Genomic DNA, 23140 nt, shown 5'->3' on the forward strand with positions numbered 1-23140 from the left:
CCACCTTTGTTAAGAAAAAAAGCTTTCACAACAGAACCTCCCACAAAGCACCTATACCACTAGGGGACTCAGTCTTTGAGGACATTGGAGATTCAAACCATAACCAGTGGTTCTCCCGGAATGTTTTAGTATATTACGTTTTACACCTTCAAAAACTTAGAACTCTAGCCACTGCCTAACTATATCTGCCCAGTATTCTAGAGCATCGGGCTGAGGCCAGTGTTCTGCCACCACAGGCTCTGAAAATGGAGCTCAGGTCATCAGGCTCAACAGGAAGTGCTTTGCCCAGAGCCATCTCACCTGGTGCCTTTGGTTCTTTTGTTGGGGTGGGCATGTGTATGTGCCTAGGCACTTTCACAGGAGTTGGTTGACTTCCATCTCGCTGGCAGGTTCTCTCCTCCTTCTGCTACCATGTACTCCAGGCAAGCTGGCTTAAGAGCTCCCAGGGAAATTCTGGCTCTACCTCCCATCTTTCAGTTGAGGGTTGGAATTATAGGTGCACACATCTGGATTTTGAAGTGTTCCAAATATTAAAGTTGAATTGTCTGGTTTGCACAGCTACTGCTATACCAGCCGAGGCATCGCCTGAGCTGTGTTCATTTCTTAGGACAGGGTCTCCCTCTGAAGATCATGCCAGCTTGGATCTCTTTTTGTTACTTACCGTCTTCTTGCCTAGGCCTCTCCAGTGCCGAGATTATAGGCGTGTGCCACCACTTCTGTCTCAATGACATTCTTTTGAGACAGGGTCTCTTGTAGCCCTAGCTGGCCTCAAACCCACGAGACCCACCTGCCTCTGTCCCCTGAGTGCTGTGAACGAAAGGCATATGTCATAACACCCAACAATCATTTAATATGCTTACTTAGCCTTTAGTACTACAAAGATACTCCAGCCCGATCACCCACTCCTGAACCCATGCGCTCCCCTGGGAGGGTGACTGCACCTGCAGTCCATCCATTCTTCTCACTGGCTAACAGCTGTCCCACCTCCATTCACAACCTCGCCCTGGCCAGCACCCCAGCAGCCATTCTGCCCAGACTCCCTGCCATCAAAACCACACTGACTTACTTACCTTAAGGTTTCTATTGCTGTGATAAAAGAAAACACCAAAAGCAACATGGGGGAGGAAAAGGTTTATTTCATGTGAGTTTCCAGGTAACAGTACATCACCAAGAGAAGCCGGGGCAAGAACCTTGAGGCAGAACTAAAGCAAAAGCCATAGAGGAACATGGTTTACTGGTTTGTTTCCCATGGCCAGCTTTCTTATGTAACCCAGGGCCCACAATGAACTGGGCCCTGCCACATCATTCACCAGTAGAGAAAGTGGACCACAGACTTGCCCACAGGCCAGTCCAGTGAGGTTGTCTCCTCAGTGAGGCTCCCTCTTCTCAGGTAACTCTAGCTTATGTTAAACTGACATAAACTAGCCAGCACACCACTATTTCCCAAGCCTTTGACACCAACTGGCTCACAGGAGGCCATGTTACCCAAGGCACACCCTGAGGATCCCAGAAAGACTCTGGGTTTTGAAGTTCTGGCCCAGAGACAGACCTAACTGGATCAGATTCCCCTGAGAACTCCTGTGGGCTCCCTTCTGTTGCCAGGGACTTGTGAACACTGAAGCAGTAGTCAAGGCCTTTTGTTCTCATAGCCACCAGAAATACAGCTGGGTAGGAAGGTCAGGTGGGCAGCTCACCTCAACTGCTACTACCTTGCTTCTGGAGTCTTCAGAAACATGAACACACACACACAGAGACAGACAGAAAGACAGACACACACCCTCACAAGATTTGGGCACAGATCCTCTTCATCCCTCCCAGGGCCTGGAGGACACTGTTCTACTTAAGGACGATGGCAAAACATCCTCTTGGCACACGATTGGAGCGCTCACTATGGCTGTGTGGTGCAAGAACGCATCAGTCTCACATAGGAGACCCACGGTCTGTCACCTAGGTGTCTGGCCAGGAATGTGGCAGGTGCAAGCTGCTCAGGAGAGGCCTGCACGCTCCAGGTCCTGTGGCAGTATCCGGCCCTTCTTGCGGGCCTTCTGCAGCCGCCGCTCGGCCTTCGCGGCCTTCTTCTTGCGCAGGTTCTGGCGCCGCTTGTCCTGACGCTGCTGCATCTTCTCTACCACGTGCTCTGAGCGCTTCTCCCACCGGCGCTGCCGCTGTGCCTTGCGCTTCTCCTTGCGCTTCAAGGCTTCCCTCAGCAGTTGCTCATTGTCACGGATCTTCACACCCTCAGCCTTGTACAGCAAGTTGGTCCACTTCATCTTGGCCTCCAGTTCTTGGGCCTTGCCTGCATCCTGGTCTCGCAGCTCCTCCAGCCGGCCCTGCCGCGCCTGCAGACGCTCCAGCAGCTGCCTGTAGTTCCTGCCCGTCAGTGGTGTCAGGTTCCCTTTCACCTTCTGCCGCTTCTCCTTCTTCCGCTGGGGCTTGCTGGCCGGCTCCTCTTCAGTCACTTCCACCTGCAGGTGAGAGGCACATCAGTGAGCTGCACACAGATCTCACCGGTGACACAGACCAATGACACGGCTTTTGCTCCCTTGGATGAGTCACCAACATGCACCTATACCAACAAGGTGCAAAGTTAGGCCAAAGGCATTCAGCCCGCGCAGCCCCCACCTTATTAAAGATAAGCCCTGACTCCTGTGGCTCCTTGCAGGCCACATCTGGGGGTGCCTCGGCCGGCTCCTCCTTGTTCTCAGCCTTTGCAGCCTTCTCCTTTGCTCGAAGCTCCTTCCGCTTCCTCTTCTTCCGTTCCCTCTCCTGTTTCCTCCGCTGTCTTTTCTCTAGAGTGGCAGCTGACAGCTCCTTGGTGTTACCCTGAGGGAAAAAGGTAAAACATAAAAGATGAGGACTCATTCGGTCTGGAAGTCGTCTGCATATGGCTGAGATGAGAGAAAATCCTCACGCAGGCCACAAGTCCATGCTTCACCAGCATATGACCTGTTCCCCAGATCCAAATAGCACCAGCGGTGAGGAAGCCCTAGGAAGAACCCCTGTTGCAGTTCCCTGACTCCCCCTCCCCCCAGCACACCAGAGCTTCATCTTGCACTGTCCGAGAATTCAGTACTTAGACTGGGTTTCTATGGAGGGTCTGTCTGAACCACTGTATATTCTGCTCATGACGGACTCAGGTTGAGTGCTCTCTCTACCCCTTTCTGGACCACAGCCAGAGAGACCAACAGAGGCCTGCGCTGCAGGACAGAGGGCCTTGAGCCTTGACCCTCTCTTAGGAACCTGGAGAGGGTAAGAAGTTAAAGCTCAAAGAAGAGCCTTAGAAAGAGTGGCAGGGGAGGGCACCATGTAGCACTATGTCAAGGTCAGTCAGTTCACCTCGCTTCTGGACACCAACCTTTAGAGGAACAACTCAGGCCATACTCTACCCATGCGGCTTCAGTGGAGGCAGCTCCCTAAAGGAAGGAGGCTACGCTTCTCTGAGGGACACAGAGCATTCAGGAGGCAGATGTCTCTAGGGACTGAGGTACTCAAGAAAGGAACTACACCTGCTACCTCAGCCAAGAGGTGCCCTGTTGTAGAATATTAGTTAAAGATGTGTAATATTCATTTATGCTGTGGAATATTTATTTAAAGATACGGAGATGAGCTGCATTCTTTCATGCTGCATTTGTTTAACTCTGTAAAGCCGTGTTACTTTACCTGTTTAAACACCTGATTGGTCTAATAGAGTTGAACAGCCAATAGCAAGGCAGGAGAGAGAAATAGGTGGGTCTGGCAGGCAGAGAGAAGAAGAAAAGCAAGAAGGGGAACAAGAAAAGGAAGAGAGGAGAATCCCAGAGGTCAGTCACACAACCAGGCATGGAGCAAGAAGGAGAAGTATATAGTTTATAGGAAGGTAAAAGCCCAGAGGCAAAAGGTAGACGGGACAATTTAAGTTAAGAAAAGCTAGCTAGAAATAAGCCAAGCTAAGGCTGGACATTTGTAAGTAAAAATAAGTCTCTGAGTACTGGCAGCTGGGTGGTGGGCCTCCCAAGAGAGAGTAGAACAAAAAGACCACCTACAGTGCCACACACCCCAGGTTGGCAGAGAACTGGGGGGAGAGCACTCGACAAGCCTGCTCCAGGAGCTCAGGAACACTCCCCACTCACCTGGCCCCGGGCCAGCTGCATCTTCTCATGCAGCCGCTGGCGCAGAAAATTCAGTGCAAAGACAGAGTCAGGTGCTGTGGCTCGGCCATCTGCAGGGAAGGAGCCTATGCTGAAAGGGGAGCGCTCCCCAGCAACCACCACCGTTTCTCTCCCTTCCTTCCCCAGCGCCGCTTGTGGGTTTACAGGCCACAGTCAGTTCCAGCACAGCCCCAAAAACAGTGCTTGTTGTCACCTTGTCACGTGACACGGAGTGTGGCACTGGACCATCAAGAGCTCTTGCGCCCTGTCGGCCATTCGGCTCCCTATCTATCATCTTCCCTCACTGAAGGTCCTTCTGAGCAGTGGGGACATTTGCCTCTAGGCCCCAGCCCAGCACTGATCATGCATGCTTTTGGAGTCCCTCACCTTTAGGAGACTCCAGGGAGCTGGAGTTCTTCTCTTGTTTGGATACCATTGGTTTCTTAGCCCTAGAAGAGATGGAAGCCGTCTTCCCTGGGGGCTTAGTCTTGTGCTCTGCAGCTTTCCGTTCCTGTTCCCGAGATTTCTTTTGTGTTTTCTTCCTTTTCTTTTTGGGGGGGCCGGCAGCTTCCAAGTGTTTTGTTCTGACAGCTGAAATGCAAACCAAGCTGAATCCCTTTTCTCTGACCAACTCGGCAAAGAAAGATCCTGCAGAGGCACTGATCTTAGTGATGCAGAGGACCAGGTGGCTAAGCTAGCGCCACCTATCCTGAGCTTAGCACCACCAACTGCCTGGGCAACAGTGGCCACAAATCTGTAATCCCAGTGTTTGGAGGCCAAGGCACCGGGATTGCTGAGAGTTTGAGGCCAGGCTCGGCTACATAGCAAGAACCTGCCTCAAAAAAACAAAAATAAACTAACTTTTTTTTTTTTAAGTTCAAACTGTACTCAGGCACTTGACCAAGCAGATTACACATGAGGAGTGAAACGCAGTCTGGTTTCAGTCATCGCCACCAAAATACACTTCCAGGAACAAACGAGGACACTGGCACGGGCCCAAAGCTGAACCCCGGGCTCATCTATAGCAAGTTCCTCCTAGACAAGCCCTTCCATCTCGGAGGGAATCTCTGTAAGCCGAGGAACTAAGCATCAAGGCTTCAGGAAGTCCCGAAACTGACCAGATTCACTAGCCCCTTCTTCCCCAAGACTATACAGGAGGAAGGCCAAGGGACTCTTAGTCAAGCAGGACCATGGTCATTCAAAATGAGCTCCAGAATAAACTATTTAAGGTGAAGGCTGTGGGTTTCTGGAATTCACGGTGATCTGCTTTGCTTCTGTTTGCCAAGTACTGGTACTAAGGGCATGTGGACTGTTTCCCGCCCCCACCCCAAAAGACTCATTTATCATTTACTCTTATTTATGAGTGTTTTCAGTATGTGCGCCTGTGCATCATAACTGTGCTGGTGCCAGTGGAGGCCAGAAGGGGGCGTAAGACGCCCTGGAACCGGAGTTAGGAACTGTCGTAAGCTGTCATGTGGCTGCTGGAAACCGTATCTGGGTCCTACACAAGAGTAACAAGTGCTCTTAACCTCTGAGCCATCTCTCCAGCCCCTCTTTTTTACTTTTTGGATGGGTTCCCTGAAGTTGCCCATGCACAGGTGAACTTACCGTGTAGTCCACACAGGCCTGTGGGCCGTTACCCTCGAGGTCCTCAGCCTTAGGCTCCCCACCAACCAGCGGCAATGAACTCTTTATGATGCAAGATTTACTTCCACTTCCAATGATGAGGAAATGTTAGCATTTTAAACTAAAGGCCCAAGAACGGAGTGCAAGTTCTTTCAACGCGTGAATCACACGCACAGACAAGAGCTGACAAACATGCCAGTGAGAAAACTCGGTGACCTCGTCACACTTCTAGCGAGTACGTTTTTCTTTCCGTTCGAGTCTGGTAGTTCCCTAGTTCCCTAACTACCTTTCCCTCCATCACGGCCCAGCGCCCTCAGGAGCCGTAGCTGTCCCCGCCGGTACACGCTCACTCTTGCAGCACGCGTGGAGGGTCCCGACCGAGGACAGCGGGCCCGTGCGACGGCCTCCACTCCCAAAGGCTGCTCGGGTAGGCTGCCTTACCCCACTTGCTCCCCTGCCGCTCGGGGCCAGGCTGTGTGCAGATCTTCTTGGCCAAGTCCTGCAGATACGCATCCTTGGCTTGCAGAGAGGCCATGGTTGGAGGCCACGCTCGGAGATTCCGCGGTCCTGAGCTCCGCCGGAAGCACCCTGAACGTAGGCGCCGACAGCCTAGCGCTCGATTGCCCAGGCTGTCCACGCCGGAAGTATTGTGTGCGCAGGCGCCGCCAGGCCAACGCTCGGTATTAGTTCAGGAGCACCGGAAGTCACCACCCAAAGTATTTGTCTCCATTCACTCTCGGTTCGCACCCGCGGCCCAACCGGAGATCGATTAGCCAGGCCTGAGGGGCCGGCTAGTCCTTAACCTGGAGGCGTTCCTCTGAAAGAAGCAACCTGTAACGCCAGGACTTCAATCCAGCCCGCCCCGCCAGACAGAACGGAAGCCGTTCTAGCTCCTTCCCAATTAATCAACCTGAAGCCCAGAATCCAGCCTGCAGGGGAAGCCCAGCACCCCACGACCACTCCGCCACACGAAGCAAAACACAAACAGGTATCTTGGTGGGGGAACACATGAGTATGGCGTGGATCCTAGATTACATGTAGTCATGTATCTCAATTATTTTGATGGCATTGGACCTTTAGGGATGAAAATCCCCTTGCAGACTTGCAGATGGCATTGAAATGGCTTATGTACGAGGAAATGGAGGGAAGAGCGAGTCCTTAGAAGGGCCTATACAGGCCTTGCTATACACGTGCTACACAGCATGAAATTCACCTAGGATCACTCATAAGTTAATGCTCATGAGAGAAAAAAAAAAGCTGACACAAAAGTTACATCACTGACTCTTGAGTTCCTAGAGAACTGAATCCCTGGCTGTCTCTCCGGGGAGCTCTGCCCCCAGCAGCATAAGCTGAAGGAAGACAGTGGTGTCTTTTAAATAAGAAGTTTTGCTTTTAAATATAAAGGACAGAATTGACCAAACAAGAATCAGTATTTCATTAAGGTTTTTGGAACCCCTTCTGAACCGTTGCTTCTGGTGCCTCCCCAAGTCCTCTACCCTGTGCCTAAGCTTTCTCAGTGACACTCATAGGTTCTTCCAACAGTTAACATATTGCAGACATCGCTCTGATGGAAAACTCCATCAATGGGGGGCAATGACTTCCCCAGCTACCCGCTTGTGTGCTACCTTCTGTTTGGTTATGTAGGTGCTGGGCCACCTAGTGACCAGCCCATGTTCCTCACAGACCCGGGATGGCTACTTTCATGAATGAAGCATGCTCATGGAAGCTAGGAGTGACAGGCTGGGCAAACACATGCCCCGGTGTCATGGTTTCTGCATGTCAGTGTTGAGCCTGGTACTGAGAGGCAATGGGGTCCGAGTTCCTGGTTGTTTTCTCAGCCTATGGCTCTAGGCATGACACACCCCTTCAAGCCCATGCCTACTCCAAGATGCAGACATGACAGCACTAAGTTGAGGTGGCAGAAATAGGCGGCACCGGAGGTACAAGTGCTGCACTCAAATAACTTGAAGTAATGGCAGATTTTTCATTCCTTTACCAAATGTCAAGGACCTACTAGATGCTAGTGGGAGAGGGGCTATACAAGGAGTGTAAGCAGAGACTGTTCTTTCATTTCCCAGCCGCCCAGACCCAAATAATCACACAGAAACTAGATTAATTACAACACTGCTTGGCCAATAGCTTAAGCATATTAGCATATTCCCAGCTAGCTCTTCATATTAAATTAACCCATTTCTATTAATCTGTGTATCACCACGAGGCTGTGGCTTACTGGCATCTTTCTCCTTCGGCAGCTACATGGTGTCTCCTTTACTCTGCCTACTCTCTCTCTCTCTCTCTCTCTCTCTCTCTCTCTCTCGATTAGATAGATAGATAGATAGATAGATAGATAGATAGATAGATAGATAGATAGATAGATAGATATAGATAGATAGATCTATATCTGTTCAGATTTCCCACTTGCTTTATTCTGCCCTGCCATAGGCCGAAGCAGCTTCTTTTATTAGCCAATGGTAATAAAACATTTCACAGCATACAGAGGGCAATCCCACATCAGAGTTGGGGCTGTTGCTTGAGGAACCCGGGGGAATCTTAGACTGATCAGGAAAGAAAAATGAACAGCACAAATAGGTAATGTTTTATTCAACAGTCTCATCACACAAGCAGCAGAATGAGAACGGTGGCAGAACCCAGGAAGAAGCCCGGCTAGCTGCCTAAGTCTTACTAGTAGCAGAATGAGAACGGTGGCAGAACCCAGGAAGAAGCCCGGCTAGCTGCCTAAGTCTTACTAGTAGCAGAATGAGAACGGTGGCAGAACCCAGGAAGAAGCCCGGCTAGCTGCCTAAGTCTTACTAGTAGCAGAATGAGAACGGTGGCAGAACCCAGGAAGAAGCCCGGCTAGCTGCCTAAGTCTTACTAGGACTGTCAGCTGTGGCGCAAACAATTGTACTCCAGGACCAGGCAGTGGCCAGGGCTCTCTATACAGGAGCCTGAGTCAAATATGGACGGCTGGACTTGGCTAAGGTCCACTGCGCATCCCCTAATTCTCAACAAACTGAGGCTTTCTATCACCAGCCATCCTCCCTATTCAAGGTCCTCAATGGGACCAACTTCCATCTGGCAGTCAGGAAGGTAGCCATCCATCTGCCTGTAAATAACTGAACAGCATTCCTGAACTATCAGGGAACTGGCCCTGGCTTGGCCAGGTCCCTGAGGCTACAGTGGTTCCTGATCCCAAAGTGGGAGCTAAGACTGAAGAAGCAAGGCTGTGGCGGTCACCCACAAGACTTCCTTTCTGATAAATTAGGGCCCTGGGGAGGGCTCAGGTGTGTTCTGTGGGGCCAGGGCCACCACCATGGGAGTGGGCAGGGGCTGCAGACTGCAGGGGACCAGCACCAGTCTCCGGGGACGCCAGAAGAGGGGCTGAGAGGCCATCAGCAGAATCTGTGTCGAGGTCCAGCCTCCAGTAAGCTTCACACAGAGGCAGGTCATTAGCTTCGCAGAGACTTGAGCTTTGCCACCACAAGAAACCCCCAGGAATGACAGGAGCAGGCAGAGGAAAGCCAGGGAGGGGAAAGCAAGACAGATGCAGAGTTAAGAAATGAACATCACCTGATTGCCTCCCCTTCCTCTCCTCTGCCACCAGTTCTGACTGCCCTTGCAGTCAGAAAGATGCCATGAACAAGCCGAGTGACTTAGGCAAGCTCTCCCCATGGGCCACATGTCCTTCCCGACACTTACAAATCCCCATCCCTGTGGGTCTCCTCCCATCCTGACTGCCCACCCAGTAACAGTACGGCAGTGATAAGACTCTACAAAGAGCTCAGCATGGCAGAGACCTGTCTGTTCCTATCAGGGAATGGGCCTAACTATAAAAAGTCAGGAACAGAGGTCCATTTCTGTACACACACATTCCATTTCCCCATGCTACACAGGGAAGACTAGAGGTGGGAAGAGGCAAGGATTAAGCCTCAGCAGTCATGGCAGATTACCTGGAGCACATCTGTTTCCACAGCTTTCTAATATGCACAAGGCCCTAGCCACATACCTGCCCCCAACAGTCCCTCTCTGAACTACCCAAAAGAGTAGCATCCCAGGAGAGTGGAGGGGAGGCAAAGCCAGAATCAGCAAGCAGTGAGTATATAGGCAGGAGTAGCTGTGCAGAAGGGAAGCTGGGCAGCTGCTGGTGGTGTGGGCACACAGAATAACCCCACTGGCCCTGCACAGAAGAGCCCTGCCATTTCAGGTAATTCATAGGCAGAGGGGCAGCTGCCATATCATGAGGAATATGAAAAAGGTGACTGTCCAGAAGGAGCGCTGGTTGTCTCAGAAACCCATGCAGGTGATGCAGAGACTGAGGCTTTGGAGACCTGGCACACTGCATTTCTGTCTTAAGCAATTTCATCCCTCCTCCATCAACTCCTATAGCAGGGCTGAGTCACTGCCCCAAGACTGATCCACCCAGGGGCCCTTGAAGCAGTAACTGTCTACAGGGTAGCAACAGGAAGAATTCATCCTGGAGAGTGGGGGCAGAGATGGTCCCATTCATTTGCTAAGCTGATGAATATTGGGATCAAGGACAGCCCCAGAACTGCCCCAGTTGGCAGTGACCCTGAAGACTAGGATGGGGAAAGCAAGCCCTAGATCACATACTGCCCAGCTCTGGACATCTTCTGTGCAGCAGGAGCCCACACCTACCGCCAGGGGAAGCCAGGTTTGCCTGGGAGAGGGTGCTGCTGGACGGAATATGAATTTCAAGCTGAGGGGATGTGAGCCAGGCCTCCATTCTCCAGCCTCAGTTTCCCACATATTTCACATTGTACTCCTAATTTCTCAGGGCCTCTCTAGCTCAGAAACTGTCAGTGGCCCTTCAGAGGACTAGGTGACAGATCCTACCTATGCTATCCTAGGTCTGACACCTCCATAAGGCTGAGCTGACCAGAAACAGGACATCCAAGTACCCAAGTCCAGTTCTCAGAGCCGTTCTGCTTGAGCTCCTTCCTCCTCCTTCCCAGTGTTCCCCACCCCTACACTGAGGAATTTGATGATATCTGCATAGAACTGAATCTCTGGGCAAGCAGTAGGCAGTGATGTCCCAGAGAGTGGACATAGTTATAGACCTAAAGGGCCACAGGGGCCAATTCAGCCTTGGCTGAAGTGTCAAAACAGAGATTTAGAGCAGGAAGGCAGACTGCACTGCCCAGGAGACTTCCTCGCCCCCTGGGGATGCCCTTCTCTGGCCGCTGACACCAAGTCCTGTGATTTTTCACCCCACTTCATTGAGGGGAAGGCCTGGGCACCAGCTGGTGGCCGGCTGTGACTGTCTGTCCATCAGGGGCTCTGCTGTCAAGGAGGACTTGGAAAAACACAAGGCCCTGAAGGCCCTAGTTAGCCTGGGAAGGCAGCAGGTAGCACCTTCATGCGAGTCCAGCCCTATTTGTACCTGGACGAGTAGTACTCCTCCTCCAGCTCATAGAGGTCGATGGAGACCTCGTCCCGCAAGGTGATGAGCTTGCGATCACACTCTTCCTGCAGGGCGCGCAGCTGCTGGTTACGCTGGTCAATGGCTTCATTCACAGATGGGAAGTCATTAAGGATCAGGAACTGCTTGAGATCAGATACCAGCTTCATCAGCGACTCACCAGCTCGGACCTGCCACCATCATAATCAGGATAAACATGAGAGGAGACGGAGATGGTGGCCCTGCCCTGTGTAACTGGTGCTGGGCCAACCGTGGGTTTCTGCTTCGTGATCAGCAAAGAGTCAGAGCCTGCACAGAGTCATCTGTGAGGACAGAGGAGGGCTGGGAAGGCAAGGTCGTGGGATAAGTTTGCTCACTTCAAGCTTTCCCGCCCCAACCATGAACACATCCCGTGCACTCAACTCAAAGCCAACAGAAGACCATGCCCTGGGGTTCCTCCTGACCCATTCCTTCCCAGAGATGGCACAACTGCAGGTTGGGCAGGATTCACTGGGGTCTTTGCCCCACACAGCGTCATTTGCTGATACCCACTGCACAGACACTGGCCTGGGCTTTCCCTGGAACATCAAGAGAGGCTCACACTTCACATACACCGACGACAAAAGGCCATTTTGATTTTCCAATCACAACCAGCCTTGGGGAACCTTTGTCAGCAAGAATGGCTGCCTTCCTCCCGACTATTATACAGGATGGAAAAGGCCATATGTCTGTTGCACCCACCCACCCCAATACCCACTAGGGGCAACTTCCTCTGCCCCGCCCCATTGTTCTCTTGTTTTCCTTTGGACCATCTGTGACCCCTACAGGGGTGTTTTCACCCTGCCCACTCACAATGTTGGCAGCTCGCACATGCATCTCGTAATTGTCTTGTTCACCCTGAGTAGCCCGTGACACCTGTGTCTCATCTTCAATCTGGGGACAAATAAAAAAGCTTAGAATCAGCACAGGCAGCCACCTGGCTTAGCCTGGTTGACAGGAACCCAACAGCTAACAGCCACCGCCACCACCCCAAGAGCCACCACCCCAGCCTGTCTATCAGGCCTTCGTGCATACCCAGAACCCTACTTCCTATCTAGACAGTTGGCTATGTCCACTCCAACCCCCTCTCATTCTGTGGGTGACAATAGGTGACTTCATCACATCAAAAGGACACTGCAAGTCTTTTTTTGAGAAAGTTTACATGAAATAAGATGTTCAATAAAGGAGTAAAAAGACAAATCTTTTGTTTTTAAGGCTGGGTCTCATGTAACTCAGGCTGGCCTGAACTTCTGGTCCTCCTGCCTCCACTTCCTAAATCCTGACAGAAAACAGCTGTGCCAACATCTAGTTTATCCAGTGCCAGGGACTGAATACAGGGTTTTGTAACTGCTAGGCAAGCACCTTACCATGGCAACAACTATGTTGAGCAGCTAACTAAGCAAGGCTTCCTCACAAAAAAAAGCCTGAACTGCTGTTCTCAGCTTACATTACAGATAGACCAGTTAGAGACGGACACAGACCTCAGTGGTCTGGAGGCATCTCAGACATAGAGCAGCGGCTCTCAACATAGAGATTCATAATAACAGTTGCAAATTTACAGTTATGATGTAGCAACAAAAATAACTTTGTGGTGGGGGGGTCACCACAAAAAGGAGCAAACTCATCAGTCATCACAAGAATCTACAGCAATGGGGAAACAGTACCCAGTAACTAAAGTAGAGCCCTGGCAATTCAGCCACAGCCCTCTACTCTGCTCTACCCACGCCTGTCATTATTTGGCTTTTCTATTCACCTGCCGACCTTTTGACGCCTCGTCGCTCACACCCGCACCGAACTGATCACATTCCCTTTGCATCCCCACCCCTTCAACAGAATCCAAACTCATATACCCAGACCCCAGTGAACGCCGCCAGTTCCTGCCTTCTCCCTTGGCCTCGGAACACCGACCACATACCTTGGCGGTCTTGATGATCTCGGTGAAGTTGTCCATGATGGACTTGATGTCGTCTTTGAGCCGCTTGTTGTAGGACTGCAGCAGCGTCTCCTTGCTCTGGGGCAAGGCTCTCTGCTGAGCCATAGCAGGTCCCGGGTAACAGCCGCCACAGTCCGGTCAGACCCGAACCGAGCAAACAGAGCATGCGGGGGTGGGGAGCGGGATTCCGCTATATCAGCTTCCTCCGCGAACGCGGGCCCTTTACCGCGCTCGGGTTTTGTTCCCTACACCCGCAACCACTCGGGACCTGTGGTACCTTGCCTGGTCCTGCAGCCCTCGGCGAACGCGCTTCCGCCGTTCTGCACGCTCCGCCCAGGTCCCGCCCCACTTCCGCCGACAGAGTGCGGAGTGATCCAGTCGCTTTAAATCCGAAATCCCGCGCAGGCGCCAACTCTCGCGATCTGCAAAGCTCCTTACATATTACCCACAATCCCCTTTTTCTTTCTCTCTCCTCCAGCCCGGCAAGATGGTGAGTGATCGAGCACCTTGGCTTCATCCGCCTCCATCCGCCGCCCGACGCCGTCTCCCGGGGTCCGCGACCGCGCTTGGCGCCTCGGGGGCCTGCGCTGAAAGGGAGCGGCGGCGAGCGGCGCTCAGGGGGCGAGCCTGCCGCCCGATGGGATGGCGACGACGGAGGACACCGCCTCACGGGCTTTCTCTCTTGTGTTCAGCCCAAGGGAAAGAAAGCCAAGGGGAAGAAGGTGGCCCCGGCCCCCGCCGTCGTGAAGAAGCAGGAGGCGAAGAAGGTGGTGAATCCTTTGTTTGAGAAGAGGCCTAAGAACTTCGGCATTGGTAAGAAGGGGGGGCGAGTGCTGTCCCGAGGACGCGGCGGTGGCTGCAGGGGACCCGGGGGTTGGGGTTTACTCCGGCCGGGTCCAAGCCGACGGTGGCCTCCGTGGTCGCCCTGGTTTTCACGTAGCTGCTGCGGGCACTTAGGCTACCGTGCCTGCTGGCGGGCCGCGGCTTTCGTTAGAGCGGGATGTGGCGTTGTGTGCAGATGATGTAGAAGAATATTTGCTATCAGAAAAGCGGTGATGACATTTGAACCACCAAGATCGCTGATGCACCAGCACCACCCTCCCGAGCGCCCAGTTGTAGCCCGGCACAGCGGTGACTCCTGATTGGTGGTGTCGCTCTTTGCTTCCCAGGGCAGGACATCCAGCCCAAGAGAGATCTCACACGCTTCGTCAAATGGCCCCGCTACATCAGGCTGCAGCGGCAGAGGGCCATCCTCTATAAGCGCCTCAAAGTTCCTCCTGCCATTAACCAGTTCACCCAGGCCCTGGACCGGCAAACAGGTGAGGTTCTGTTTCTGAAACGCGGCCGGTTTGAAGTCACCAGAGCATGAGATTGGTCCTGAGTTTGTCATTTTTACGGTTAGTGAAGGAAAAGGGTGCTTGCTGAGCGGGCATGAAGGCTGAGGGGTCTCAGCGCCCTTATACAGTGGCTGGGGAGGGTTTGAAAGGGGTCCCCAGCCACTCTGCCGGAAACAGCCAGCTATCTTCAAGCTCGGTAAGGTGGGGAAGCTGTTGCAGGAGATGCCCAAGGTTGACCTCTAGCCTTCTCATCTGCGTGTACCATGTTAGGATAGTTTGGGGTTCTTTTTGACATCTTGTAGTCCTTTCAAGTGACAGGTTAGGATTGGGCCTGAGCATGAGACTGCCTGCCACATGACCACAGCACTGGGGAAGCTACGTAGCGGACTTAAGAGGCAAGCCTCGAGTCTAACTCAAGAATGTTTTCCCAGCTACCCAGTTGCTTAAACTTGCCCACAAGTACAGGCCAGAGACCAAGCAGGAAAAGAAGCAGAGGCTGCTGGCCCGTGCTGAGAAGAAAGCTGCCGGCAAAGGGGATGTCCCAACTAAGAGACCACCTGTCCTTCGAGCGGGTAAGTGGGCCCCTGGGAAAGGAGGGGTGGAAGGGCAGGCTGTGCGATGATGTCTGAATTTCTTCACCTGAGAGCTCTGTGAAGAGTGAAATCGAGCTTTTTAACCCTGAGTCACAGCTTGTGGAACTGCTTTTGTGACTCTAGCAGCCCAAGCAAGCACTCGGGCAAAGTGGTTGTATGTTGTGTATTCCAGGCGTCAATACAGTCACCACTTTGGTAGAGAACAAGAAGGCTCAGCTGGTGGTGATTGCCCACGACGTAGACCCCATTGAGGTAGGTCTGGTGGTTTAAGCATCAAGTGCAGTACTGCCGGGGTCCTGTGGGAGGGTGGGGTCTGTTTTGTGAGTTGAAGATGAGGAATCCATTTGTGTGGCTCTTGCAGTGATGTGAATCTTTGACTGAAGTGCTCTGATGTGCAATTACATGAGCTTTTTAACCCTGAGCATTTGCCACAAAGTAGCAGGGTGGCTACTGCTTCTGCTCCCAAGTGCCTACAGCTCATCCTTGCTTCTAGCTGGTGGTCTTCCTGCCTGCCCTGTGTCGCAAGATGGGGGTCCCCTACTGCATCATCAAGGGAAAGGCCAGGCTGGGACGGCTGGTCCACAGGAAGACATGCACCACTGTTGCCTTCACACAGGTTAACTCGTGAGTATTCGGGCTTGTCCTTAAGCTTCCCTTATCCTCCCAGGTTTTGGACCATTTGCCAATGATGGTTAAGAATTTCTTCACCTGAATCAGCCTTGTGGTCATTCTGTGTCTGAGGCAAAAAATACGATGCTTTTATCTATCAGAAAAATTATCCCTGTGTCCGCATCCTAAAGAGTAACAGGGCCTTTCTCCCTTCTTTGCCAGGGAAGACAAGGGTGCTCTGGCCAAGCTGGTGGAAGCTATTAGGACCAATTACAACGACAGATATGATGAGGTGAGCAGCTCTATACAGAGCATGGGATTGATTGGTGCTTTTAGCAGTTGGATTTGAGTTGCCCACTTGGAGTCAGTGATGTGTGCGTGTATCAGAGGATAGGCTATCAGGCCAAACTGACTTGTTGTATCTGTATTTCAGATCCGCCGCCACTGGGGAGGCAACGTCCTGGGTCCTAAATCTGTGGCTCGAATTGCCAAGCTGGAAAAGGCAAAGGCCAAAGAACTCGCCACTAAACTGGGTTAAATGTACTGCTGAGTTTTCTGTACATAAATATAATTATAAAACTTCCATCTATCTAATGTGTGGTTATTTGGATTGATGTAAGCATGTGCTTAAAATGTCTTCAAACCAAGCCAGGGTTTAAAAATAACAATCTTTATTTTATAGGAACAGGTTTGTTAACTTCACACACCTGGTGTCCGCCGCACAAATTTTTGAAACCACAAGTATGATGTTGCTGCACACAGTCCATACCTGTGATTGAAAGAAATTTAGTTGTCTGCTCATGTAGTGTGGGGGGGGGGGTAATAAGACAGAAGGCGGACTAACCAGGTAATGATGTACTGCATGTGCTCATTCCGAAGAGTGACTCTTGTCTGCCCTCCAATGGGTCCTCCAGGGATTGTGCTCTCTGCAGAGACAATAGAACTTAATGTCCACCTCTAGTGGGACTCCTCAGTGCTGCCGTTTTTGTGTGACAAGTTCCCAGTAACCCAATTGGGTGTTCCTCTGCTCCATATCAAACTGTAGGGATCCCAGCACTAGGGAGGCAGAGGCAGGCGGATCTCTGAGTTCGAGACCAGCCTGGTCTACAAGAGCTAGTTCCAGGACAGGCTCCAAAGCCACAGAGAAACCCTGTCTCGAAAAAACAAAACTGTAGGGAAAGAAGGGGAAATGGGAGGGTCCAGGCTGCCACAACGTACTGAAGTCTGCATCAATGAAAATGGGGTCTGCGCCTGTTATCTTGGCCATAGCTTCCAGGTCCCGATAATGCCAGTGATTTTGTTCTGGACTGTTCTCGGGGACAAAGGGCTTCCTGGTTTCTGTCAGCCTCACTATGCCAACTAGGTCTACTTCTCCAAGAACCTACGAAGAAAGGTGAGATTGCTTCTTACAGAAGTCCTACATGGAAAATGTGGATTAGTGTAATTTGTAATATCCCAAGCTGAAAAGCCCTATCTATCTCTTACCTGGCCTTTCTGTCTGGTTTCCGGACTCACTTTCTTCTTGGGAACAAACCCTCTGTTAACCAGGATGGTAACTCTGAAACAAAAGTGTCCCTTTGGGTGAGGAAGGGTTCTAGCACAGATCATCACTAATGGTCACTGCAACATGTACAGGACAGTTGGACAGAATTGTTCTGTGAATCCAGTCCAACACAGCCTCAGTGACTCAAACCCTATCAATGAGCTGGCTAAGACAGTTGCTTAATGTCAGAATTGGAGATCATGGAAATGATCCAGCTGTATTAGTTGAATCTCATGGACTCCCCAGGGTCTGAAGGTTGGTTGAGCTCGGTGAGGGAAGCTGCCAGGCCATAGCCTACTCACCCCAAGTCAGAGCAGTGGAAAGGAGTGACTACATAGGCTCCACTTTCCATTGAGGAGGAGATTCGGCCAGCATCACGGGCCTCTCGAGCAGGGTCCACCTTGGTCCGAGGCATCATGTACAGCTCTTTGGAGTGGTCAAAGTGCCCCCTGACCTTCACTGGCCTGTACTCCAGGTTTTTCAGTTCCAATGGGCTACAAGGAGGAAGGGCTGTGGGTAAGCCAGGCGTGTCTAAGAATGTTGGCAAAGCTACCACGCCCCACCAGGCAGAAAGGGTAAGTAAGGCCCAGTGAGGATTATCAGATTACAAGTTGTGTCCTCCATAGAGGTGATCTCAGCACCAGCCTCTGATGCCATATGAGAATGTGGATCTGCAAGGAAAGTATGGGTTGAGTCAAACATCACCTGTTACCTATCTCAAGTACCTAAGCCTTGTACATCTCTCTGGGACAGAACTTTCACATTTGAGAGGGCAGTACAATAAATTAGAGGACACTTTAAAAATTGTCATACATTATCACCCACCAATGCTACAAGGAACTCACCACTATGGGGGATCCCTGAAAGACCTGAAAAGGGAAATCTGGCATCAAAAATACATCCCTCCTATTTATGTTCCATGCTCTTTGGCAGTTTCATAAAGGCAATCAGTAGCCAGTCTGGTGGGAAGTTTTGAGGACCCTGCCCAAGGGCAGAAATTACTGAGAAGACACCGAACAAGCCAGGGTCCCACGCTGCTCCTAAGTGGGATGGATTGGGTGGGCAGTCACACTCACTCGGCAGGCAGAGGAATGGGCTCAGCCATTATTCGAGACTCTAATTCTGCAATCAGTTTTAGCTTCCATTTCCGACGTTGGACCTACAGAAACAACATGAGCTAAGCAAACATCAGTGGGGTCCAAGGCTCAGAGATGCCCAAATTAGACCCCAGTCTTCACCTGCCAAGTCCCCAGGCCAAAAGCAGTAGCAGGGATGAGAAGCAGGAACCACTGGAGAAAAGAGTCGTCCTCTGCTTTAGCGGCGGCTGCTTCAGCAGTAGAACTGTAGCACCTGCTTGGTCTCCACACCGTCCCTGGAGGGAGTTTTACAATACTGGCATGGGGTCAGAAGGCCTAGAACAAACAACTGGGTGGCCAATTCCTCGAGAAGACTTGGGTTATGCCCACAGAGGATGTAAAGAAAGGAGCAATTAACAGCACCTGTGCCCAATCTGCTCCCAGTAGACCACTGCGGGCTGAATGGAGACAGGTGTCCAAGCGCACCCAGGTCTGAACCCTTTTCACCTGAGCGGAAAGAAAGCCCGAGGATGTTCCTTCTGGAAACGCGGAGCGGGGCCTGCGGGGACCGAACAGGCCGCGGGGCTCTAAGCTCAGGGACCTCAAGGACGCCAAGCGCGTGAACCTGGGCTAGGTACAGGACAGGGTCCTTCCCGGCCCAGCACCACCCCAGGCTAGAGCCTCTTAGGCAGGGTCCACCCCTGGCCCTGCTCCACCCCAGACAAAGCCCTCTTGGGAAGGGTCCTCTTCGGCCCCATTCCACTCCAGGCTCGATTCTCCCGGCCCCTCCTCATGGGCAGGATCCTCCCGTCCCCGCGCTCACCAGCCGCGCGCCGGACCATTGGTGCCACCGCGTCAAGCTCTGCCGCAGTACAGCAAAAGCCTTCACCGCCGCCATCTTTGAATACTTCCGGGACCGAGAAATCTGCTTCCGGGACGGGACGACGCTCTGACACACGTGGTAGCAGCGGCGTCAGAGGAGCATCTCAGATCATGGACGAACTACCAGCTGATGTGCGGGCTTTCCTGTGCCAACACCCCAGCCTGAGGCTGCTGCCGAATACTCAGAAGGTCCGAGGAGAACCGTGCCAGGGAGGAGTAGGACCAGGAAGGAACGGGACTCGGGAGGAGTGAGACCCGGAAGGGCCGTGCCTGGGAGGAGTGGGACCCGGGAGTACTGTGCCTGGAAAGCAGTGGGACCCGGGGGACGGGGCAGGGGAGGGGCGGGGCTGGCAAGAACTACTTGTGGACAGGCGGTCCATCCACAGTTGCGCTGCTCTCTAACCGGCCATGAGCTACCCTGCCGTCTGCCGGAACTTCAGGTCTACACCAGCGGCAAGAAGTACCAGCGGCTGTCCAGAGCCTCCCCGGCGTTCGATTACACAGCGTTCGAGCCACACATCGTGCCCAGCACAAAGAATCCGTACGTAGGTGGCCGGCCAGCGCCTGGGTGCAGAGCCTGTGCTCCCTGTTCTGAATGTATAATGGCCTTCTACTGACACTTACCCGTACATAGTCACTTTCACCGTTTGGGGATCCTATGGTTGTGTGGATGATATATCCTCACATGGGACTTCCTGAGACATTTCCCCTTACATTCACCCTGGAGCAGTTTCTTTTTCTTGGGTGACAATCTGGATTTTTAATCCCAGATGCTGAGTGGAATTGTTTGGGAAGCTGTTTTCGAAAGTAAGACTGTGTAGCTTGATCTGGAATACACTATGTAGACCAGGCTGACCTCAACTCAGATACCAGCCTGCCTCTGCCTCCTGAGTGCTGGGATAATAGACAGCCATGCCCTGTGGTTGGGGAGCTTGTCAAAGTCCAGGCACAGAGACTAAATGCAGAGCATCCCCCAGAACTTCGGGTGTTTGTAGCTTGTGTCATGGTGGAGCCCACAGGTCTGGTCCTTGGTATGCACTGTCCCTCCATATCCCTCTGTTTGCCCTGTAGGCACCAATTGTTCTGCAAACTCACCCTGAGGCACATCAACAAGTCCCCAGAGCATGTGCTGAGGCATGTCCAGGGCCGGAGGTATCAGAGAGCACTTCATCAATGTAAGTCACTTGTTACCTATCTTGAGGATGCGTGTCCCCTGCCCCCAACCAGAAAGGTGCCTTGACCCTCCTTCATTGTCCACTGTTGGTATACTTGGTTGGTCTTGCACGTGAGAGGGTAGTGGAGTGACTCCTGACCTCACCACTGTAAAGCCGGAAGTGGGCTGGGAAGGAGTTGCGGTGAGTGGTATGGAGGCCGCAGTGCCAGAACTCCAGGATCCAATCATCTGATACTGCAGGAGAGCCTTGGGGACTGTTGTCAGGACCTGGATTGGTGCAAACAGCCTTCTGGGGACTTGCAGACAGACCTGGTGTTTGATGGGCGCAGAGAGGGGTGGGAAGGCATCCCAAGTGGTTGAGAGTGGGGACACTTGCGGTATTTTAACCTCCAGGAGGTTAGGGAGGGAGGATGCTGCCAGGCCAGGAGACTTGATAAGGCCAGCTTGAGGACCAGGGACGTGAAGGAAGGTCTCCCATGCCACCACAGGACGATGAGGGTGAGAAAGTGATTGAGATTAGGTCATTCGAAGGCTATGGGGGTGAAGAAGTTAGGCAGAGCCAGGGCCTTGGCAAGGATGGCTGGGAAGGTAGGGGGGATGCAGAAGCTGGGGATAAGTGGGAGGCTTCAGGGATGGCACTACCTCTTTCCTGCCCATCGGGCGGAATGTGCAGGCTGTGTCCTGTGCAGCACAACCAGATCTTCCCACACATCTTGGAGCTATGGCTTGGATATGACTTTGTTAGCTTTGTCATCTGCTGGGTTGTAACAGGGAGGTACTGGGCAGGGATGCCCATGAGAGAGAATTATAAAGCTGGAGCTGAGATGGAGCCAGAAGGCAGTGAGACCATTCATAGTGGTGGCCTGCTGAGGACACCGGAAGACGACCTTGTGCTGGTACTCATGAGTAGACAGACCGTAGTGGTCCTGGGAGAGCAGATGGCAGAGATGAAGTGGAAGACCCTAGAGATGCCAGGTCCTAGTTAGACTGTCACCCCAAGATCAATGATGGCTAGAGCTGGTGTCCCCACCCAAGGAGATAGTTCTGGACCAACTGGGAAGCCCAAGAACCTATGCCTCCTTAGTACCTGAGGATAGCAGTGGTAACCCTAGCAAGGCCTTCCATGAAGTCAGACTCAGGAGAGATAAGATCAGTCAGCTGACCCTGAGGTCCAGAGGTTCCGAGTTGTCCATGTCTGTCCAGTAGGGCAGAGGAATAAAGCACTGCCATAATACCGCCCATAGCTTAGCTTCGTACCAAGAGAACACCAGTGTGAATAAGCTTGCTGGTCTCTTAGATGAGGAGTGTCAGAAACAAGGTGTGGAATATGTCCCTGCCTGCCTATTGCACAAGAAGAGGAAGAGGGAGGACCACATGGATGGAGATGGGCTACCTGGCCAGAGAACAGCTTTCTGGGAGCCAGCTTCCAGTGACGAGGGAGAGTCCCTGAGTGATGACAGCATGACAGACCTATACCCACGTGAGTAGGCACAGCCCGATTCCTGCCCTCCTGTTCACCTTCTGCTAGGTATCTTGTGGTCCTGATCTGTTAGCCAGGTTTCCCAGGAAAGCGATGCTTTTACCTGTGGCGTAGCTCAGGCAGGTTGTTTGTTCCTTCCAGCTGAGCTGTTCACAAAAAAGGATCTGGGTAAGCCTGAGAATGACACTACTGAAGACTTTCTGACAGACCAAGAGGAAGAGAAGCCAAAGCAGTCGAGAGAGAAGGGCACTGGGGAGAGGAGAGAAGTCAAAGTGGACCGCAAGAGGAGCCGTAAACTCAGAAAGGTGAGTGTGTGCCACACAGTGCTGAGGTCAGGAGGGCTACACAGCCTGGCCAAGTGAGGCTGGACAGCTAGTGCTCCCCATAGTTTTAACAAATTCTGCAAGTAGTGTACTGTCAACCTAACAGCCTATAAATATGGAAGCCGAGGCCACTTCAGAAGGTCTCCAGGAGCAGGTCCTGACCAATGGCTTCTCAGCTCTGAGCTGGGTGCCCTACAACACAGGACTAAGGATTGAGCTGCTGGGCACCACTTCTCTAAGTGACAGGAGTGAGGATTCTGTTAGAGAAGCCGGGTGGACAATGTCTGGAATGACTCTGTCCACACACTGCCCCAGCATAAAAGGGAAAACTGTCAAGAACGCAGGCTGCTTTTCAGCCTTAGACACACAGTGCCTTCCTTCCATGTGGACTTGCAAAGGCCCTGGTCACTATTTTCTGCTTTCACAGAAGCAGTTCACCTCGTTGACCAAGAAGTTCAAGAGCCATCATCACCACAAGCCCAAGAACTTCAGTTCTTCCTTTAAGCAGCTAGGAAAATGAACTGTGCAGAGAAAGCCTTTGGGTGTCCTTGGAACTGGCCACTGATGTCCTGACATTGCCCAGAGTGGGCCTGGAGGTTTGTTCAGAAGTGACAGCAGCAGGGATTTGAAGATTCCTCTCCGTACATGGCTTTTCTGTGGTCTTCAGTGACTCACTGTAGCATCCTGACTTTGCCAGGCCCGCACCCTGGCTGGTCATCACATAGGATCACACTGTATACCACAAATGCCATTATTTATTTTGATGTTTCCAAAGATCAAAACATTTTCAAACACAACTAAGATATAAAATACAGCATAAAAATGAGGTTTATACCTATTCCCACATAAAGCTAAAGCATTTTCAGAAACCGTTTTGCCAAACCAATGTGTAGATCTTTTTTTTTTTTTGTCCCATCCCAGGCACAGCCCACAGAAAGCTGGTAGATGGGCCAGGGTATCCTTGGGATGGGGGCTGCTG

General features: G+C 52.1%; 5 protein-coding genes and 4 non-coding genes across 16 annotated transcripts; 6 read left to right on the forward strand and 3 right to left on the reverse strand.

Moving 5' to 3' along the window:
* Window positions 1–1123: 1123 nt before the first annotated feature.
* Surf6 (surfeit 6) lies at window positions 1124–6369 on the reverse strand. 2 transcript variants are annotated; one of them, XM_057755837.1, is made up of 5 exons: window positions 6195–6369; window positions 4515–4718; window positions 4110–4198; window positions 2623–2823; window positions 1124–2465 (listed from the first exon to the last, which is right to left on the reverse strand). In XM_057755837.1, exons 1-5 carry the CDS (start codon window positions 6286–6288, stop codon window positions 1986–1988), a joined length of 1068 nt encoding a protein of 355 aa, XP_057611820.1. In that variant the 5' UTR covers window positions 6289–6369; the 3' UTR covers window positions 1124–1985. The 2 variants fall into 2 exon arrangements, with proteins under 2 accessions (XP_057611820.1, XP_057611821.1); XM_057755838.1 differs by lacking the exon at window positions 4110–4198 and having other exon boundaries at window positions 6195–6366.
* A 1517-nt stretch (window positions 6370–7886) lies between these two features.
* On the reverse strand, window positions 7887–13449 carry Med22 (mediator complex subunit 22). The gene is made up of 4 exons (XM_057755711.1): window positions 13127–13449; window positions 12025–12105; window positions 11155–11363; window positions 7887–9223 (listed from the first exon to the last, which is right to left on the reverse strand). Exons 1-4 carry the CDS (start codon window positions 13247–13249, stop codon window positions 9034–9036), a joined length of 603 nt encoding a protein of 200 aa, XP_057611694.1. The 5' UTR covers window positions 13250–13449; the 3' UTR covers window positions 7887–9033.
* A 99-nt stretch (window positions 13450–13548) lies between these two features.
* Window positions 13549–16271, forward strand: Rpl7a (ribosomal protein L7a). The gene is made up of 8 exons (XM_057754666.1): window positions 13549–13634; window positions 13837–13957; window positions 14314–14463; window positions 14913–15053; window positions 15247–15326; window positions 15568–15698; window positions 15906–15975; window positions 16117–16271. Exons 1-8 carry the CDS (start codon window positions 13632–13634, stop codon window positions 16219–16221), a joined length of 801 nt encoding a protein of 266 aa, XP_057610649.1. The 5' UTR covers window positions 13549–13631; the 3' UTR covers window positions 16222–16271.
* Window positions 14158–14231, forward strand: LOC130864994 (small nucleolar RNA SNORD24). The gene has a single exon (XR_009056038.1). It is a non-coding gene; the product is annotated as a small nucleolar RNA SNORD24 (small nucleolar RNA).
* Window positions 15095–15169, forward strand: LOC130864991 (small nucleolar RNA SNORD36). Its single transcript, XR_009056035.1, has one exon. It is a non-coding gene; the product is annotated as a small nucleolar RNA SNORD36 (small nucleolar RNA).
* Window positions 15430–15500, forward strand: LOC130864992 (small nucleolar RNA SNORD36). Its single transcript, XR_009056036.1, has one exon. It is a non-coding gene; the product is annotated as a small nucleolar RNA SNORD36 (small nucleolar RNA).
* Window positions 15754–15820, forward strand: LOC130864993 (small nucleolar RNA SNORD36). The gene has a single exon (XR_009056037.1). It is a non-coding gene; the product is annotated as a small nucleolar RNA SNORD36 (small nucleolar RNA).
* Window positions 16272–16332: 61 nt separating the features above from the next.
* On the reverse strand, window positions 16333–19209 carry LOC130864389 (surfeit locus protein 1). Of its 5 annotated transcripts, none has more exons than XM_057754662.1 (9): window positions 19126–19209; window positions 18726–18809; window positions 18465–18598; window positions 18303–18385; window positions 17529–17720; window positions 17169–17241; window positions 16902–17064; window positions 16528–16609; window positions 16333–16452 (listed from the first exon to the last, which is right to left on the reverse strand). In XM_057754662.1, the coding sequence occupies exons 1-9, from the start codon at window positions 19142–19144 to the stop codon at window positions 16383–16385; spliced, it is 900 nt and encodes a 299-aa protein (XP_057610645.1). In that variant the 5' UTR covers window positions 19145–19209; the 3' UTR covers window positions 16333–16382. The 5 variants fall into 5 exon arrangements, with proteins under 5 accessions (XP_057610645.1, XP_057610644.1, XP_057610643.1 ...); XM_057754661.1 differs by lacking the exon at window positions 18726–18809 and adding an exon at window positions 18810–18861; XM_057754660.1 differs by having other exon boundaries at window positions 18726–18861.
* A 28-nt stretch (window positions 19210–19237) lies between these two features.
* On the forward strand, window positions 19238–22914 carry Surf2 (surfeit 2). 3 transcript variants are annotated; one of them, XM_057754669.1, is made up of 6 exons: window positions 19238–19373; window positions 19571–19729; window positions 20256–20359; window positions 21656–21838; window positions 21980–22143; window positions 22589–22914. In XM_057754669.1, exons 2-6 carry the CDS (start codon window positions 19593–19595, stop codon window positions 22679–22681), a joined length of 681 nt encoding a protein of 226 aa, XP_057610652.1. In that variant the 5' UTR covers window positions 19238–19373; window positions 19571–19592; the 3' UTR covers window positions 22682–22914. The 3 variants fall into 3 exon arrangements, with proteins under 3 accessions (XP_057610652.1, XP_057610650.1, XP_057610651.1); XM_057754667.1 differs by having other exon boundaries at window positions 19244–19373; window positions 19571–19725; XM_057754668.1 differs by having other exon boundaries at window positions 19244–19373; window positions 19571–19725; window positions 22592–22914.
* The last annotated feature ends 226 nt before the right edge of the window (window positions 22915–23140 follow it).

This window comes from Chionomys nivalis, chromosome 22, assembly GCF_950005125.1.
Source record: "Chionomys nivalis chromosome 22, mChiNiv1.1, whole genome shotgun sequence".
Lineage (NCBI taxonomy): Eukaryota > Metazoa > Chordata > Mammalia > Rodentia > Cricetidae > Chionomys > Chionomys nivalis.